Source organism: Fulmarus glacialis, unplaced genomic scaffold, assembly GCF_000690835.1.
Source record: "Fulmarus glacialis isolate BGI_N327 unplaced genomic scaffold, ASM69083v1 scaffold12274, whole genome shotgun sequence".
Classification (NCBI taxonomy): Eukaryota; Metazoa; Chordata; class Aves; order Procellariiformes; family Procellariidae; genus Fulmarus; species Fulmarus glacialis.
Genome location: NW_009207444.1, coordinates 14,489 through 33,442, shown reverse-complemented (window position 1 = coordinate 33,442; position 18,954 = coordinate 14,489). Strand labels below are relative to the sequence as shown.

Genomic DNA, 18,954 nt, shown 5'->3' with positions numbered 1-18,954 from the left:
AGTATCATGTCAATCAGAAAAAAAATCATTTTTACAACACAAACCAGCAAAAAGTCAGGTATTTTACCTGAGCTGTAAACATGTTTATTAGTTTAAAGTAGTTTCCATTACTTCACAGCTATTAGATCCTGCCTGTTTCTGTTCTGTTTAAGCAAGCAAGCTGTTTCCGATTACATAAATGTTCCTTAGAGCATTTGTTTCATAGGTCATAAGGAGGGGAACCAATGCATTATCTTTTCCGGGAGTGGTAAACAAACAGCCCAGCTGCTGCAGCACCCGGATCCACATCAACATCCATAGCAAATTTGTGGCTGGAAAAGAATAATATTTAGACCTCAAAACAACTGAGCCACAACCTTTTTGGAAATAAAATTATCTCTAACCTTTTGCAGTAAATAATGTTTATGCACATAAAAACACCTAAGAAACAGCAAAAGTAATCAACAGTTTTCCTGTATGAGTAACGACCACTCAAACTATTCTACTACACCCTCCATCGAAGAATGGTTACTTGATATCTCTCAAGGAGAAGCTCTCTGCTGCAAACTCTAAAAGATATCTATCTGTCTATCTAAAAGATATAAATTGGAGTCATAATTACAATTTACAGCTTGCATTCTCGAAATTATGCACCTTACCTCACATTAAAGCACAAAGAAGTGTGGAGTGAGCACCTGCCACTTCCACTGACCCCCATGGAGAAGAGCAACATTCACTGAATATATAGACAAACCAGTTAACATAAATGCGTAAGTATCACAGATGATGCAGCCATGAATGCTGAAAAGTATTGTCACAGAGAAGAGGTATCAGAAAGATTCTTCTTGACTCGATTTGGAAGCCATCACCTCTAACCTGAGTGCTGACAGGCAAAGCCAGGGAGAAATACTCTTTAACGAAGGGACTCTGTTAAGCTAGGACAATAAAGGAAAGGATGTCCCGTACTTACTTTCAGAGCTGTGGAAGGATGAGAAGAAATGCTGAGCAGCCTCATGGAGGCTTCCATCTGCTGGGGTGGAAGGAAGAAGTTGGGAACAACAACAGGATCAGATCTGGGCAGAGCTGTTAAGGAACAACCTTCAGCAGCGTGTAGTTGCACAGAGCTCCACAGGAACTGCAGATGTGGAATAAGCCTCACTGTAACAGCTGTTAATGGGTCCCAGATGGTGAGTCTCATTCATTTCAATCAATATTCTATCGTTCTGAACACTTGGTTCTCTCACCTGGCCCCCACAAAGCATGGGGCACAAACTTGCCTTACAGGGTCTTCCAACACCTTCCCAGGTCACCAATTCTAGAGTCATTTCCCAGGAAAGAGCTCCACACAGGAAATTTCTCTTTCCTGAAGCCAGTGAGATTCTAACTAAGAAATAGGACACACTCCTTGAATGCAATGTGTGCTTAAGAAAAGAGAAAAGAAGGATACAAAACAGTTGTCGGTTTGACAGACTTTTCTGACTCTCCCAGTGGGTCTTCACTACTGTCATCAGAAAAGCTTTCACTACTTCCTTCCGAGCCTGCTTGGGCTGATACACTCCTAACGCAGAGCTCATCGGAACCACTTTCTTCCTTGTCTTGACGATCTTTACTTACAATCTCACCGTTTTCCTCCTCCTCTCTTTCTGTGGTTTTTGGATTGATCAAACTAACTTCTCCTGGAAATTCCAGTAGTTCTTTGGAGGCTGCATGAAACTCTACATTTTGCTCTGTTGGTTTAGTGTTAAATGCTCTATCCCAGTCACAATTTCTATTTTCTACAGGGCCATTGGCTGTTTGATGCACTTCTGACAAATGAGCAGGCTGAAACAGCTCCTTCTCCATTGTTTCTGTGCCACTATTCAAGCTTTGAAAGTCTTTTGTTACGCCCTTGTCTGCGTGGAGGCTAACACATGGGCTTAGGGCGGTGAGCATGCTTTGGTTGTCACCTTGTAGTATGCTGGAGAAGGTGCCACTCCGTCTGCTGTTTCCTCTTTGCAAACAGTCTATATCCACAGAGTGCTGATCTTCAGGCCCCAAGTCTACAGGCTGCTGGTCAGCACCCTGCTCCACTTCAGATAGCACACTGGACCAGGGACTGGTTTTGTCCGTTATGGTTGTTATTTCATTAAGAGTTCGTGGTTCTATAATGTCTTCTTCATATTCTTCTTCACTGTGTGGCTGGATGGCAAAAGCACCTTCACCTTCCTGGATGTAGTCTATTGGTAAAGGATGCTCATCTTCAGGGACAGCTTGCTCTAGAAATTCGTGCAACATGTGTCTCTCAAACACAGATCTCCCAAATGAGTGTGGCTGCTCTGTATCACTGCAAACGCTGGGCGAGTCCAACTCAAGTTGGCCTTGACATACTTCAGTCCTGGCTTCTTCATCCTTCTGGTTGGGTACATGTGCAGCACCCAGCTTTCTGCTGTTGTCTTGATGCACATTAGAAGATTCTTTACTATTTTTAGTTATAGTCTGTAAGTCTGATTAATAGAAAACAGCATCAGTAAATGCACAGAACAACAATTCACCTTTTATCTGATTTATTTGGGCTTTTTGTAGAAAATCATATATGCAAGAATGGTTAGGAGTTAAACATGCACAGCTTTGTCAAACACTGCTGATGTGATCACATTCTGCTCTCTTTACCATTGACGAGGCTAGGAGAAGGACAGAAATGCTAAGGAAAAAAGGAAATGTTCAGAATTAAATTACTGGGAAATAACTAGAAATACCTACATCAATGTAAAGAAAAAAAACTGGACAGTAAAAATACTCTGATATACAGAGTACACCTAAACCAAATGGAAAAAATACCTATTGCTTGAAGTGGCTAAAAACAGTTTGGACAGTTCAGACCACATGGGAAGGAGAGAGGAATAATCTAGAGAGGAATGATGGATAATCTAACCACCTTTTCCTCTCATAGCTTTCCCAGTTTTATGTAGGGGCCCAGTAGACACAGTTGCTACTGATGCTCCAGTTTCCAGTTCAATTTAGCAACTTGAATCAAATGACAGACAATTGTTCATTAAATATTTGTAAAACAGAAATTCACTCAGTACTATTGCTCAGTTGTGGTGGTAAAACTGTGAAGTCTGAAAACAAAGACTGTGCTCCTAACACAGCCTCTGAAAAAAGGTGATTGGATTAGAAGCCTAAACATTAATAAAATGTACGCAATCCTGAAAATTTCTGGGGATTTTACAAATTCTTTAAAGAGCCACAATCACCTATTTTTGGTTCCTAGTTAGCAGATATTATTAATTTCTTGCATTCTTTGAGAAATTAGTTCACCAGTATTAAGTTAAATGGCAAACTACTGCTACTCCGAGGCAAGAGGAAAAGTCTTGCTATAAGGTAATGGTGGAGGACATCTGGAAAAGGAGAAGGAAGAGTTTGAGACAGATTGTAAAGAAGCAGTAAAAGCAATTAATAAGGATGAGAAGGGGAACAAAAAGAGTAAAACCTTGGAGAAGAAAAAGAAAAAAAATGAGATCAAGGTGGTGATACAAGAAAGGCAAATTCTGGCATAATAGAAATGTGCCCTTCAACTCCATCTCTTGGAAGCGCTGCTTCCCTGTAGGTAGCCACAGGCAGAAGGAGCACAGAATAACTTTTCAACTGGCAGCGCTCTGAGCCACTGTTTATTCTCAACTCTGATAAATTATTTTAAAATCACCCGCATGGATTTGATTTCCTAGTCATTTTGCTGCTTACAGCACCTCTCTGGTATAAGATCAGAGTGGTATGAACCATTAAGCTAACACTAAATTAACTGCAATCAGCGAGCAGGCTAGTGCTGAGATGAAGAGCTGTTAGAAATGCCAGGCAGAGTGAAAAAACATACATCTGAAAGCATGGTGTACAAAGAGATATGGTTTCCTTCCCTGTTGTGTCATACTCCATCTTTATTAAGGATGTCATTCTGTGTCCAACAGGACTAACGACAGGGAAAGTTAATTGCACTGATGCCTCTAAAAGAGGAAATGTATTGAATGCGATAAACAGAAAAGAAGCTGCTTACTAAGAGCTTTGTCTTACCCATCCTAAAAGAGCCTTATTTTAGCTATTCATCATAGGGCATAAATTTCACCTGAAAACAGAGATATGCCAATTCTTGTTAGCAAAGAACCACAGACTCAGCTCAGTACCATTCTGTGGATTGTTTTTCTGCAAGAACTCCCTTTTTCTACTGAACAGACAGTGGAATTTAAGTAGAATTTACGCTATCTTGAGAGTGCCTTAACTCCCACCTAATCCTCCTTCTGAATGTTTCAGTTCAACACTGTCATTACTGACAGGGGTTTGAAAGTCTCCCTGAAGCATTCTCCCAACGGACCAACACATACCGATTACCAACACCAGGAACTGGTCCTGATTACGTAAGAAATTTGAAGATACTTTAAGGCAACTTCTGACAGAAAATTCCAAACCAAGTGACAACTTACCATTGATTAGGCTGCTGACCTGAGACACCAACTGACTAGATTTTTCCAAAAAATGGCCTCCATTGGAATCCACTTCTCTGCTCATCAAGCCCCGATGATCACTCTCCCGCTCCTCATGACTTGGTTTGGATGTGTTACCGTAACTGAAGTCAGGAAATGACCTGGTCAGCTTCTGACTGAAGTATCTTTGAACCTCATCCAGCTCACTCAAGTTTTTTCTGTAAGCAGTGGTAAGGAATTTGGTAAGAGAAAAAAAGCCTGTGGCAGACTGGTTGTATTTGTATCATTCTAGTCAACAGCATGTAAATATGCAAATACAAGATTAAGGGTTATTATTGAAAAATAGATCATTAGGTAAGTGTTGAGGGTGCTCTGACTAAGCAAGAGGATAACACTCAAGAACAAATGCCGAATTAGGTATGAAACTTAGGTTGGAAGTTAAAAAAAGAGCTAGTTTTAAACTTACTTAATCAAAGGAGTTGGATTTGAGATGACCTTCCAATAGAAGTCATAAAGTCAAGAATATGAATTGACTTTATGACAGAGCTTGATAAAAATCTGAGGATTTCTACCTGCTTAAGATCTAAGGATTTTATGATATATTGCTTGTGGTAGCAGGGGAAGGGATGGAATGACTCTTTCCATCCAGTCTCTTTCAGCCCTATATTTCTACAGATAATAAATATTCGTCTCCTAAAATTTGTACCTGATTTAAATTGAGAATCTAGTCAAAAGAAAAGTGCTTCTAGTAAGGAGAAAGGCATCCTGTTGAGAAAGGACATCCTGCTCCATGCACCATGAAAATGCTTACAGGCTTGTTCTTGCATCTGTGAAAACCAACTCAGAGGACTATTGGCTTAATAGTGTGTGTTGCATTATAGATGTACAAAGATGGATAAAGCAAAGCATTCAGTCCAGATTTGGAAACACTGTTGTTGCTGTTTCCCTTCACAGCATTGCTAGAGCCTCAGTCCTAATGCAGGGTTGCCCCGCTAGTCCCTGCTTTTCCAGTCTCATCTCATCCTGCTGTAAATTACATTGACATCCCACTGATACCTCTTAATCAGTTATGGTATATTTTCATTTTCATTTCCTTTAAAATTGGATGCAAGAATTCTTCCGTTTCAAGCCCTGCTTTGCAAACCTGAGGCTTTGAATTACCTTGTTGGCTATAGCTCCGCTTTACCTGAGAGCAGTTAGAAGAGCAGCACGTGATGATAGCGATAATGAGTCCATCTTTGCCGCCTGGTGTGCGTTCCCCTCTGCTTGCTGAAGGGATTCGTGAAATCTGCGCACGTTCTGCATATGCTCTTCATGACGAGGCGTGTGTGTTCCAGGGGGACTAATTCTGCTAGAAACAGGCCTATGTTTAACAACAGAAAACAGTTTGAAATCTCTCATTGTGAAAAGTCTGCCAACTAAGAATATCCAACATCTTTAAATGCATTAAAGAGCCACCGATGGATGAAACTGGCTCTTTCAAATGTCATCAAGAACGGCGTTTACTGTTTCAGATTTACACTAAAATAAAGTAAACTGCAGCTACCCTCTCTGCACTGGTTAATAGTGTGGCTGACAGGGAATTTGCAATGTCCGCTGGGAGCTGCCAAGCCAGCTATTCAGACCTAATAATGGTGGCCCATGGTCCCTCTAAACTTCAGAGACACATACAGGAAAAGTATCGTCTCCTATGTATGCTAAATAAACAAACCATGGACTAAAATACTCTCTCACCTGTTGCTAGTTAAATATATAAACATTGGTGCTTGTTTTAAGGGACAGAAAGCAGGAATTGCTGCAGGATACCTGACAGTCCTAGTACTGGAATGTGTAATATTACAGCATTTCACCAGCTGTCATTCACCGGCCATGGACAGGAGTTACAGCAAAATAAAGGGGATATGTCAGTAATACTCTATTCTAACTTACGCTTATTATTCTTATTAAAAATAAATACAAATACAACCCATATTCTTATAAAGGCCTGGAAGAGGTATCTGCCAGTTTTAGCAGTGGCATAGTGTAAATTCTAATGTGGAAGGGTGTAAATGAAACAAATCAGGAAACATCAGTGAGAAGAAAAAGAACATCTGGGTTTTGTAGAAAGGTACCTGCCTCAGGATTTCTATCTCCTGGGCCACTCTCTCACTGGTAAAGGGAATTTGGTATAATCTTTAAGTCCAAAAACAGGGAAAGACCTTTGACAGGGCTTGTTATTTTTTCAGCAGAATCAAAAGCCTTCAGATAGATAGATTTCTGAGCCCTGAAAATGATCAAAATGACCAATAGCCAGCTGACTTACCGCTCTCGAGTAGGAACACTGACTTCCTTTGGTAAGATATTAAACAACTGCTTGGTAAAGCTTGTAGCATTACTGGGAAATGTTGGAAAGCTGGGCTTCACCTAGAATGAGGAGGAACACCACACATGAACCTTTCACAGCAAGAAAATAGAGAAATTAAAGTAGTATCTTGCTGAGCTGGCAAACAAAAACTTAAGTTTTCTAAATAGATTTAAATTTTCAAAGGATTTTCCAGCACTGATCCGAAGTATCATTTAACAACACTCTTATTTCAGAAACATTTGTTTATTCCCCCCACACTACCAAAGAATAAACTGATGAAAAGTAGGGTATAGGGGCTCCATTACATGTGTACATCACACCCCAGTGTAACTGGAAAGTCTAGAGAATAAAACACACACAAGAAATGGCATATCTTGCAATGGCAAATAGATCTCTGCCAAATGAGAAATTTCCTAGCCAACGAAAGACTGAATTTACAGTAAGTTTTTGGGCATCGGCTGTCACCCAAAGCAGCAAACAGAACAATGCCAGGCTCCCAGACATCCAAAACCAAAGAATATTCTTTCTCCTAACAACAAAAAAACCCCAATGCCCATGAAGCAACAACAAAGTGATAGAAGCCACTGGAGATGATCATGATCTAGGTTTGAATGAGAGCTGTAACTAGTCTTGGCCTGCAGCTACCAGGGAAACATGCAGCAGAATTTTTAAATAAGGAATTAAGTGTTTCTGGTACATTTACACAGACTGATCCATTACAGTACTGTGAATTTGCTATGCTTGCTCATTACTTCAGAAACCCCCAGTTAGTGTTGATTATTAGGAATCTAATCAAATATGCACAGGGAAGGAAACTGAAGTACGTACTGAAGAACTCGCTGGTTGGGTCCGGATCCTTGCCTGCCTTTCTTCTTTGAGGTTATTTATGTTTTGAAGAGGGGAAACAGCTACTTTGATCTGCCCTCGGCACTGTCCACTGAAGTCCGTAATATTGTACCACCCGCACACGAGCTGGAAGCCGGAAAGAAGAGGAGAAAGGTCCACTGATGCAAATCCTATCACTCGCTCAGTCTCTGGGGAAAAAGAATATAAAGCACATATTAATTTAAACTGCATGTAAACGAAACATTTTCAGGAATGCTAAAAATCAGTCAGCTATACAGTCCTGGAAATATGTCTAGAATTCACAGGAAAGACATCTTATAAACTGAAAAAATGGTTTAAAAGCTGACAGCTCTCATGACGTAAAAAGCAAATAAACAGTGAAACAAAAAAAGTAGAGGAAAAGGAAAACAGAGTTTAGGACAACAGAAACGACACTTAGATTTTGGTTGTTAACATGCTTCAAACTAAGAGACCTATGGTGCCTGATTGAGAAGCAGGAAAAACTATTTCCAGCAATTAAACCAGCTTCCTCCCTACGGATTTGCCAAAATACCTGTCCCTATTGTAGCTGTTGATAACCTGAACACCTGCATTGGTAATAATTCACAGTAGAATAAGGGCCTTGCTGCAGGTGTAAGAAAGGACATGAGGGTTACGTACACTATGCAATACTTAATCAGAAGAACTCGTTAAACAAGAGTTGAATAAAGGGAAAAATACTCAGCTTGAAAATGGGCTAGAAATAAAAGACAATTGGAGACTTGAACCTGGAGGCCAATCTGAGGACCTCAGCAAATGCATTCCACCTGCAGAATTGCATTCTCACTTCAGAAACTCAGATTTCTTCCCTTTTCACTTCGCCAAAACTTTCAAAAATGCTGATTTGTCATTACACTGTTGCATTTTTTGTGAACGTTTTGTCTTTTTTGTCCTGCAAATTTATCTGAAGTACAGAACAAACAATCCTATCCAAGAAGAGGATATTATTTGGATTACCTTAGCAGTTACATTCAGCTAAAAATGTCCCTGCAGAGAAAATGGAAGACCAGGGCAGGGAGAGGGATTGGCAGGAGAATCAATGAGTACACATGGTACTCTGTACTCTGTATAATACAGAGAAAGGCTGAGTTACACAGGAAGTTTATTTTTGAAGCTAGAAATCAGTCAGCTGAACTTTAATATGTAAAAAGAAAGGAAACACCCCAGTATTTTAAAGATCATATCCTAGCAGTTTGCATCGAAGAAGTAGGGCTGTCTTCCCAACAACAAACACACAGATTTTTGTGCTTGCTTGGTACCAATTAAATATTGGAGGATCTGGGCTATCAAGAAAACCAAGCAAACACCAGTTTGAACTATTAGCAGCATCTTTCATCATTTAACAATAAACTGCAGGTTCAGTAAAAAAAAAAGCTTACAAAAAGCTTTTCTGTTGTTAGGTTTGAAACCCAACAAGGCCTTCAACTCCCCCAGTGAGTGCTGAGAGTGGATACAGGAGTAATTGTTAAAATATATCCATGCCACTATAAAAGTATTTGATTACAACTGGCTGGCCACACTTCAACCAACTGCAGAGGTAACAAACAGCATATGAAAGACACAGTAAAGAACTTCCTTCACTGGGAAAATCCTGCTGCTAAAATACTGTCAAATTAAAAACAGAACCAAACCTTGCTAGATGACTAATGGGGAAAAGAAGGATGATGAGGGGCAGGAAATCAGTGGGTATTTATCTCTAGCATTCTTCTAGTGCAAGGTAAAAAATGACTTTACAATTCTACTCTCCAATTTACTTAATAGAATTTACTTTACTTGTATTAAATACAAGTCACCCAAGGAAAGGGATGCAGAAAAGACACTCCTCTCAATACCGCACTGCAAACTTTACCTGCTTTATGCCACACTTTGAAGACCAAGGTTTGCTGTGGATCCAGCAGAAGTTCTTTGGATAATCTGTAAAGAACAAAATCGTAATTTGTTATGCAAAGCAGGAAAAAAGAGCAAGTGCAGTAAAATGCCTCTGAAGATTCAATGCCATTGTATCTATCCAGACAAATCAGTTTCCTTCAGGAATGATGGCAGGGGGACACACAACAAAACCCAAAATCATTGATCCCCCAAAAGTGTAACTATCTTTACATGGTTTCGGCTTTTGCTTATTCAAGAAGTATTTCCCTTCCCTCGCTCTGGTTGTAAATTTAAAAGATAGGATAATAAAACCATGAAGAAATGGAAGTAGAGTTTATCTCATGACTCAATAATACAGTGACAGCAAAGCACTGGGTTATGGTTGAAAGCTGTAATATTTTAAGTTGATTTCTGGAAAAAAACATCCTGAAAATTGAAGTGTCAAATGTAGAACAGCTTTTAAGTTGCTTGAAGCAATTCAGATATGACTCTGAGCACAAGCAACCTCTGAAACAAAACTTTTAAACTTCAGCTATCACTCCTTCAATGGTTTCATTTTCGTATTACAAATTCCCTAAAGCCAAAAACCCAACTCAGCAGTCGGGCAGAAAAGCCCACTCCCGTGCAGGCACTGGTATGTATTTGCACGCATTTTGTGATGGACCAAATAAATTCAGTATGCTTTCTTGTAGCCTGTAACAGACTTGTTCCACCTAGTTTAGAAAACACTTTTCGCTACTGCTTTGGAATTTATTTAAAATCTGGTATAAAAACACTGGGGAAGCCACAAGACTGCAAACACAGGTTTATTACTGAATATTACCATGTACGACTTGGCCTGCTGAGGTTCATTAGAGTGGTCAATTCATCTGCTCTAATTTAGGCTCAGGTATCTCCCTACACTACTTTGGTGGTCACTGAAGAGAAATAGGCATCCTTAGGGAATTTTGTCCTAAGTTGGGTCTCTAACACAGGTCAAGTGACTCACCATCTGGAGGTGCCTGTGCCTCTCCAGTGACTGCAGAGGAAGCCAACGCTGAACAGCTCTGCGTCAGAAACCTAACTCCCAGATATATAAAGTTTCAGTAGGTGAATCCAAACTTAGAGCTCTGGTCCTGAACCAGGGCATAATTTCTAAGCATGAAACAAACTAAAACATACAGAAAAAAACAATAAATTGGATCAAGTCTTACTTAACCTTGCCAAGAGTCCTTTAGCGATTAGCAGCTCCTTCCTCTAGATGGGGAAACTACAGATGAGTGGAAATAGACTGACTCACCCAAGGTCTTAAAGCCAAAATACAATGCAGCCGAGATTCCGCACACGTCAAACTGCCTTTCCTCACATTAGTTTTAAGACCAAGCCTCCTCAAACAACTTTTCACCCAATATGAACACGTGGTGATAGTAAAACATGGAAACAAGCATTTTTAGCTGAGAGTACAGGCCTGGTAAGTAGAAAAGCACCCCGCCCCAATTGGATATGTCCTTTTCACACCTAACCTGGCTGTCAGATCCAAAGTGTGTCTGTGTGAGTCCACGTCGTTTACCTTGCCTGTTGCTGAAAGTCCCAGACCGGTGAGTATGTATTTTCTATTACTGATGTGGTTATTGGAGCATCTGCACCAGCAACAGCAAATGACACACAGCAACTGGGTGCTCTTACTTCACGTTCTGTCAAAGGACTCCCTAAAATTATACAGAATTAAATACAGATTTGTTGTTAATAATTTAAAAAAAAAATCTAAAGGAAGTTCAGCAATTAAAACAGATAATTTACACAGAAATCCATCATCTAGGAAATACTCCTTTTCATTGGTGGAGCTGAAAATACTTTATATTTACAATGGGAACAAATATTACATGAGCCTTTTACAGAGCAGAAACTGGAATATTCCAGGGAGAAATGGAAAACCCATTTGCCCAAGATCATCTGAGAAGTCAGAGGCAAAGCTAGGAATAAAACCCAGGTCCCCAGGACCCTATTCCAGTGCTTGATCTACTCTCCATGCTGGACCACAGAGTTTGGCAATCCTAGCTGCAAACGCAGAACATACCCAGTGTATTGGCAGTTTGACTTAACAGCTGGATTGCTGAGAGGAAGCTCACTTGTGTTGACTGAATAAGAAAATGCACAGCCGGTGTTAATGATACCCAAGGATTAATAAACTTTTTTATAGCCTATATTAGTTCATCTCAGAAAGACTGAAATAGTTAGAGAAACTTAATACACCTTCAAGGTAGAAATAAGTACCACTCTCATCTGTTATGAAGATTTAAATACAGATGAAAAAGCAGTATATACAATTGTATTTCAAATTCTTGCTGGCTTCCTCCCCAACTTTTCCCACCGCCCTTCATACCCATTGCAGAAGTGGGAGTTTGTGTTACAGATCAGTTGTCACAGTTCCCTATATTTTCCCATGGTACATGCTTTCAGCAGGGATAGAGCACATGGAAAATAAAATACTGGTCGCTATTAAGTGCAGTGTGCTCCCATCAGCCCTGCTACTGCACCAGCAGGAAATTTGAGAAGAAAGTCTAGTGTCGATGAGGCCTTAACATTTTGGCCAAAACATCAAAGTTTGTATCAGAATTAGGGAGGGAAAAATCAATTGCCTTCATGTCCTAGTTCAAGGAGCTATACATGGGGCAGCAGGTAGGCTTTGCTGAAATTGTTTTTAAGTAGCTTCAGGATATAACATTTTTAATCCATGCACAAAGTAGACCATTGTGATTTCCAAGCTAAGCAACGAGGATGGCATTCACTCTGCAATGCACCAGTGAAACCTTTATAAGACTCCTTGCATAACATAGTTCAGCGCTGGAACCACAAGCATTTTCTCCCTCATTCATCCTGAAATAACCTGGGAAAAGGTTTGTGAGAAGACAGCTAACGAATTAACTAGTCTGACTTAATTGGGTATGTTTGCACTTAGAGGCAGACAGTTTATCATCAGAGGAACGCAAGGTCAAATTAAGGGATGGAGCTAGATGTTCCCCACATGCTGCTGGATATTATGGATTAGAGATTGTTGAATGAAAGCTGCAGAAATTGTACAATCATTTGCACTGAATTATAGCCCAAAAAGGAGGAGAGATGCTTAGGGCCTCTTCCCTTCTATATGCAACCCTTCCTCCAGGCTTGGACCCTTTTAGTCATATTTACATTAGTTAAATTGATTTGCTGCAGTGTATCATGGCTTGTAAAGCTGTAGTAGCATTTCACTGCTTACAGAGCTGTTCAGATCGTGAATTTGTAGCTGGCAAAATCTGCTAGGAGAAATGGACTTAGCCAAGGGGAAACAAGATCAGACTTTGCAACCAACTATCGCTCAGTTTTTACAGATTGTTTCCTCCTTTCTGCTTTCCAAGGACTCAGCATATGGCTTTGGACTTTTTCAAGACCTTGCTGGCCAGAATGATCAAAACTGATGAGTATGAATCTGATTTAACTAAAAATAATTCTCTTTTCTCCTGAAGTCTGATTCTCTGTGAAAATATGATCAAATGTGACTGATTTATAGTAGCTTACTGAGTTACTGCTCATTTATGCCTTGACCATGAGGATTTGCTTGAGAACAAAAAAAATTTTTTTTTTTTTTTTTTACAATATCCACAACGACTTCAGTTAAAACATGCCACCCAAAACTCTTTGCAGTTTGGTAAGACTGTAGATATGACAATTCAAGCACAGACATGGGCAATGTGAGCTCAGCTTAGAGAAATGAGCAAGACCTGTCCAGACTATCTCACATCTCCTGCACGTAAAGGCAGACCTAAAATCAATCTTTGTAGTCAAAGGCAAAATCAGCATTTCTTAGTGTTAGCTTGCTTTTCTTCTAGGAAAAGAAAAGCCTACAAGAGAAAAAATTGTTGGCTCTAATAAGAAAGCTCAGCCATAATCAAAGGAGTCTTACAGAGCCTGATTTAGCCTAGCAACTTCCAATGCCTGAACTTTGCAAAGAAGTTACACTTAGAAATATTAGTTTCATTCTGCTTTAAAAAAGCAGTATTTGAAGAACGAGGTGAGAGAAGGAATTGAGATGCGTGACCTGACAGTTCAGGAAGTGGGCGGTAAAACACAAAAGCGTTAAGCCTAGGGCACCTCCTGCGTGACATGGTCCGGACTGGCAGCATAATGTGCCAATGGCTACCACGTGGCTGAAGGGTTGCTGGAAACATGTTCTTTACATTATTCTGAAAGGACAATTGTCCATATGACAAAAGTCTCTGTAAGGAGCATCCTGGCAGAGAAGCCAGGATTGGGAAGGGAAACTCCTTCCCTTTTGCTAGGGATGATCTTCCATTGATAAATACACGGACCTACATCCCAGCGAGGTCCATGGAGAAGCTTGCACTCCTACGCTTCTGTTTTGTGGCTGCTCTGTGGGGAGAGAATCAAAGGCTCCACGCCTGCCAACCCAGCAGCCGTCTGCTAGTGGTGAAGCTTAACTTTAAAAAAGACCACCAGAGACAGAAGAAAATGAACAGACATCTATTCCCTGGGGATGCGAGAAATGTACAGAAAAAGATGAAAAACATGGCAGGAAGAGGTTAGCAACTGCAGATTAAAGTGACTTCAGTCCTTAAAAGATGCATGGAAAATTCTGGTCTAATATTGTTTGAAACAGTGCTCAAAACTGTTAGAACTAAGTTAGAGAAAAGACTTGTTGGTTTGAACTTCTGCATTTTGTAAAACTTTTGCGTTTTTATAGAATTAATTTCATTCCTTTCCAACATTATGAAATTTAGGCTATTTCTTTTCTTTATATTATTTGGAAGATGAAGGAAAAGAAAACAGGAAAATTGACTTTAGATCACAAGAAATATGAAGAGGCTTGGGGAAACATTTTTTATCTTCACTCAGTTTCTGAAAATTGTGTATCTTAAGCAATTCTTCCAAAATTGTAGGAAGTTTATCATCCATAACATACTAGACTGGAAATGTATTCCAGCCTTTTTATGTGTAACACAATAATGAAATTGTTATCATGAAGAATGAAAATTCTTCTTGAAACCAGCTTATATAGCATTTGTTTCAGTGTATCAGTTGCTTCTCAGTTAGTTACTTCTAAAAATCCCCTAAAATGATAAGTTTTTTCAAGATGGAAATATTGCAATAGAATACACCATCAAAAGAAACCTCCTTTATCCCATCAAAAACTTTGCAGTAGCAACCAGTGTTGCATCAAGTTTCCAAAGACTATGAATTCCAGAAGATTATAGAATCATTATAAAAAAGCCATCTGTGGGGCTCAGTATGTATCAAAATTACTTACACTTAAATCATGGCTTGTATTTGACTCTTTTAGTTGTGTTACCACACCATAAAACACTGAGTGTTCCTTTCTGGCATATCACCTGGACTGTGAAACAGTTGAACTTAACAGAGACGTTTCCAGTAAACTCACCTCAGGTCAGTGCCTTATTCCCATTTGTATTTAGGGAGAGTGCAATGGCCCAAACAAGATCAGATCACTGATCTGAACAAACACAAAGTGATCAAGTCACGCAGTGCTAGAGGTGCCCAAGGTGAAGGGTAGAGCACCTGACGTGTTTTAAAGGGTTTAACTCATCTTTAACAGAGATTCATTTACAGACTGCAACTCAAAGGAAAAACAAAAGGCTCCAAAAACCTGAAAATTCACCAAGTGTGTTAAATCGCTGCACATCAAGATCCAAACATCACCTGCTAGGAAGGAATATTTTAATACACTTAGCATCAATTTAAAAAGCAAAGAGCAATTCTTTGGTGACCCTCAGCATAGTGACTAGCCACCGAACTGCAATGCCCACGCTACAGAGCGGGAAGCAGTGTGTCAAGCCTGGGTGAGCTCAGACTGCTCTGCTCTTACATTGCCCTTCCACAGTCTCCAGAGAGCATGAGTAAGCCAGCTTTACAAATTGATTACATGCTAAAAATGCAAATTTGCAAGAGTCTTTGAAGTATGAGTGTCTTGGGGTTAAGTTACTCAGATAATGCTTGACTTCAGAATTCAGCTGTCAACTATAAGAGTGAACATCACATTGTTTATATTTTGGATTTTATTAACAGAGATAGGCTGAATAGTTCAACCTCCTGCTTCCCCTGTACTTATACAATGATGCAATGCTCTCGGGGTTGCAACACTACAACGCCAAGTTCAAAACCCATCACATCTATTCACTGTGCCAGAGTAAATTTGAGGATTTGTTTTTAAATTGCTCCATGCACTACCTGTTATGAACAGATCGCAGAAAAAAAACAAAAAGACAGACAAAAAGGGTGGTGGTGGTGGTGTTACCTTTTAAACTTAGATGCATTGCTCTTTCCACAAGGATATTGACAGCAACTGTGTTTTCCAGAAACGTCACATCTTCTTCTTGTGGTTTGCCATTGGTGATTTCTGAACTTATGATATCCAGTTTCTGATTCTGATTTTCAGAGACCTGTTGGCTCAGATCAGGTGCTTTCTCTGTGTCTTCATCTTCACTGTTGCTGTATTCCTCAGCACAGTGAAGTCTGCTGGGCAGAGCAGCAGAAGTGGAAGAAAGAATGATGTGAACACGTACAGCAGCTCCTGCTAGGTTTGCAGCATTGCATCTGAACAATGGATAAACCCCTGTAGGAGAATTCACAAACAACCAGCTAAACAAGCCAAAGAAAAAATAGGATCTTGGAAAAAAGCTGGTACAGTTCATTACAGTAAAGTTCTCACATCAGACCAGCAGAATGAATTTTGTTTTTCAATGTAATTTCTATGCAAGGTATCACCCAGTGCACTGTTAGAAATATCGGCTTGTAAAGGTTAAAAACAGGTGACCAATCCCCCAAATTGGGTACACCTGCATTTTCCCACTGGCAGCTCAGATTACTATTTTAAAGCACATCAACTTCCCGAGAGTCCTGGGAATAGTGCCTCTGCATAATTTTATACACATCTATGGAAAATACAATACATATGCAGCATAAAAATTTCTTTTAACTCTTGTTCCTTCTCCCTTCCCTGAGCACACTCCAAAGAAAAGCCAATAACCTGTCCACAAATCTGCCTGCAAGTTGGTGGCTGATGGATACCACGTAGATGACAGAAGCCTAAGTAACCAAACAAAGCAGAAGTTTCCACGACCTTCTTGGTGTCTAGTCCTTTGCTCTGACTGCAAGCATTCAGCCTCCTTGAGACACATTATTCTTACTTGTTCTCACTCTGTTATGATGCCAAATCCATAATTCTGAAGAAACATTCTTCATCAATCCATGCAGACTAATTGTCTCCTTATTACTGATCATTACTGCCAATTTTTCACCCACTTAAACTTGCTAAGTTTTGAATTCAGAGAAGCAAGCATTTTAACCTTGTTTATCTTCAGTGAAAGGAGGAGTTGAGTGCGAGTTGCACACAGGACAAAACAAAGCTGTAAATATTTTGCTTAAAGTGACTAGAGAAGTAACCAAACTAAAACATCAATAACAAGGAATGAAACATGACAATGTTCTTTAGGAACTTACCACTAACACTTAGTGTTGTCCTTGACGTCTCTGCTAATGCTGCGAGGTCGACATAGGCAGATCCAATAAGACGATCTGTATCAAGTGGTCTTTCCACATCATTTTCTTTACCATATGCCCACCACACCTGGATTTCTAATTTCTCCTCTCTGAAGAACCAAAGCAGTCCTTGGCTCCTTCTGAGAATCACCTTGTTTGGTTTCTTAAAGTTCACTGTAATGTTCTTCGTGTCGTCACTCAATTTTGGTCTCCGAAGCAAAGTCCACGTTGCTTCCTGATTATATAGCTTATACCTGAGGTAGCAATAAGTGCTTTTATTTAGGTGCGTCTGGCCTGCAAGCAGCACACAGTGGACTGGCAGCCATACTCTTGGAGTTGAGATGGTCACAGTCGCTGGACTGGCACTCTGCTCCCATTCATCGCTATCATCCATGCTGTCTTCACGGCTCTCCTCACCCTCCCACCCTAAGAGCTTAGCGGCCTCCAAAACACGCTCTCTGTCATCCTGATGAGCAAAGGTAACAGAAAGTTCCAGTCCTCCCACAATGGTCTGCATGATGTTTGTGCAGTGTGAAGGCATTAAATCTTCAGACAAGGTAACTGGGTACCAGCCTGTAATACCTTCGGGAGAAAAGATCATAATTACACTTATCCTACCTTTTAAAAACATCAGGAAAGAATTTTCTGCTCTCTGGTCATTAGTCAAGGACCAGTACTTGAAGTGTTTATTTCTTGTGAAAGTTTGGAATTTGTCAAATGATTTCTAACCCGAAAAAGCAGCAGATTGTTAGACCTCAGAAAACTTCACCACTAGTTCTGATCCCAAAGGCATTTTACTTTCCATTTCATTAACAACACTCATTTTACTACAAAACGATATCCCATGAATGTCCAAGTATAAAATCAGGCATTCTCAGTTTTTTCCTCCTCTCTTCCCACTAAAAATAAACCCAAAACTTCATGTTGGAGAAAACTAGCACTATACTGAGATTAAAGCAGAAATAACCAAGATGATAACGAAAACATTATTATTACAAGACATTATCATCACAAGACATTATCATCACAAATTAACACTAGATAGAGGAGATATTTTACACTTAGCTTAAAAAAAGTTAATCCAACTGCTTTCTAACTTATTTAAGCCTTTGTTTCCAGCTTTGGCATGTCAAAAGCAATCATTGGTCCTCCACTGAATGCTACTACTCTTGGACTTTCCATCTTAAGGTAGAAAATAAATGGCACTAAATAAAATACTAAGGAGGTTAATAGTCATTCAGCTACTATACATCCTACAGCCTGAAAACTGACCTTCAAACAACAACCCTTATATGAGTTTTCTAATACGGGAATTTTAATGAAGGCCTGTGCAATGTTTGAGAGAACTTTGGTCTAAAAAAAAAAAACAACCCAAAACAAAACCCCCCAAAATGGGAATGAGAGTTGTTTTAAGCGATTACTATAGCATTTACCCAGAACGTCAGCAGCATAATGCTGCTGTATTACCTGATCTTCTTCTCAGCAGATCTCTGGTTGGAATTGTGACTGTCCCAAGAAGATAATCTCTTGATGAGCGAGCTGCCAATGTCTCAGTGGCTGGAAAATAAATCATTTTGCAAATACACCCAACTGGAACGCAAGATTTAAAAGTGATTCAGACAGTATGTATTTTGAAAGAAAGCTGTATTGCCTCAACAGCAAATAGCTCAGCTGTCATACTGAAAACACTTTTAACCCACGAAAAAAGGACAAAGTCAAAACAAATGGCCCAGTACATATCAGGTCAAAATCCGTGAGAAACAGGGGTGTGAACAAAACCTGCCTGTAGGCATTGCCAGTGCACATTCATTACAGGATACATGCTCCACCACCACTGAATTTGGACAAACTTTTAGGGAATATTTCCACAGAACATTAAGTAACCAGTGGGGAGCT

The 18,954-nt window shown here is 39.8% G+C and overlaps 1 protein-coding gene across 1 annotated transcript in view; it reads right to left on the bottom strand.

Annotated features, from left to right (window-relative positions):
- The window catches only part of C2CD3 (C2 calcium-dependent domain containing 3), a gene marked incomplete at its 5' end in the record, with an annotated part of 38,731 nt that overhangs the window by 6,842 nt on the left and 12,935 nt on the right, over positions 1-18,954 (bottom strand). The window contains 11 exons of the mRNA XM_009576107.1: positions 950-1,052; positions 1,427-2,462; positions 4,431-4,648; positions 5,617-5,778; positions 6,733-6,833; positions 7,603-7,808; positions 9,509-9,573; positions 11,078-11,216; positions 15,815-16,132; positions 17,020-17,640; positions 18,526-18,615. Coding sequence (XP_009574402.1) covers positions 950-1,052; positions 1,427-2,462; positions 4,431-4,648; positions 5,617-5,778; positions 6,733-6,833; positions 7,603-7,808; positions 9,509-9,573; positions 11,078-11,216; positions 15,815-16,132; positions 17,020-17,640; positions 18,526-18,615 — 3,059 coding nt within the window. The remainder of the gene's footprint in view (positions 1-949; positions 1,053-1,426; positions 2,463-4,430; positions 4,649-5,616; positions 5,779-6,732; positions 6,834-7,602; positions 7,809-9,508; positions 9,574-11,077; positions 11,217-15,814; positions 16,133-17,019; positions 17,641-18,525; positions 18,616-18,954) is intronic.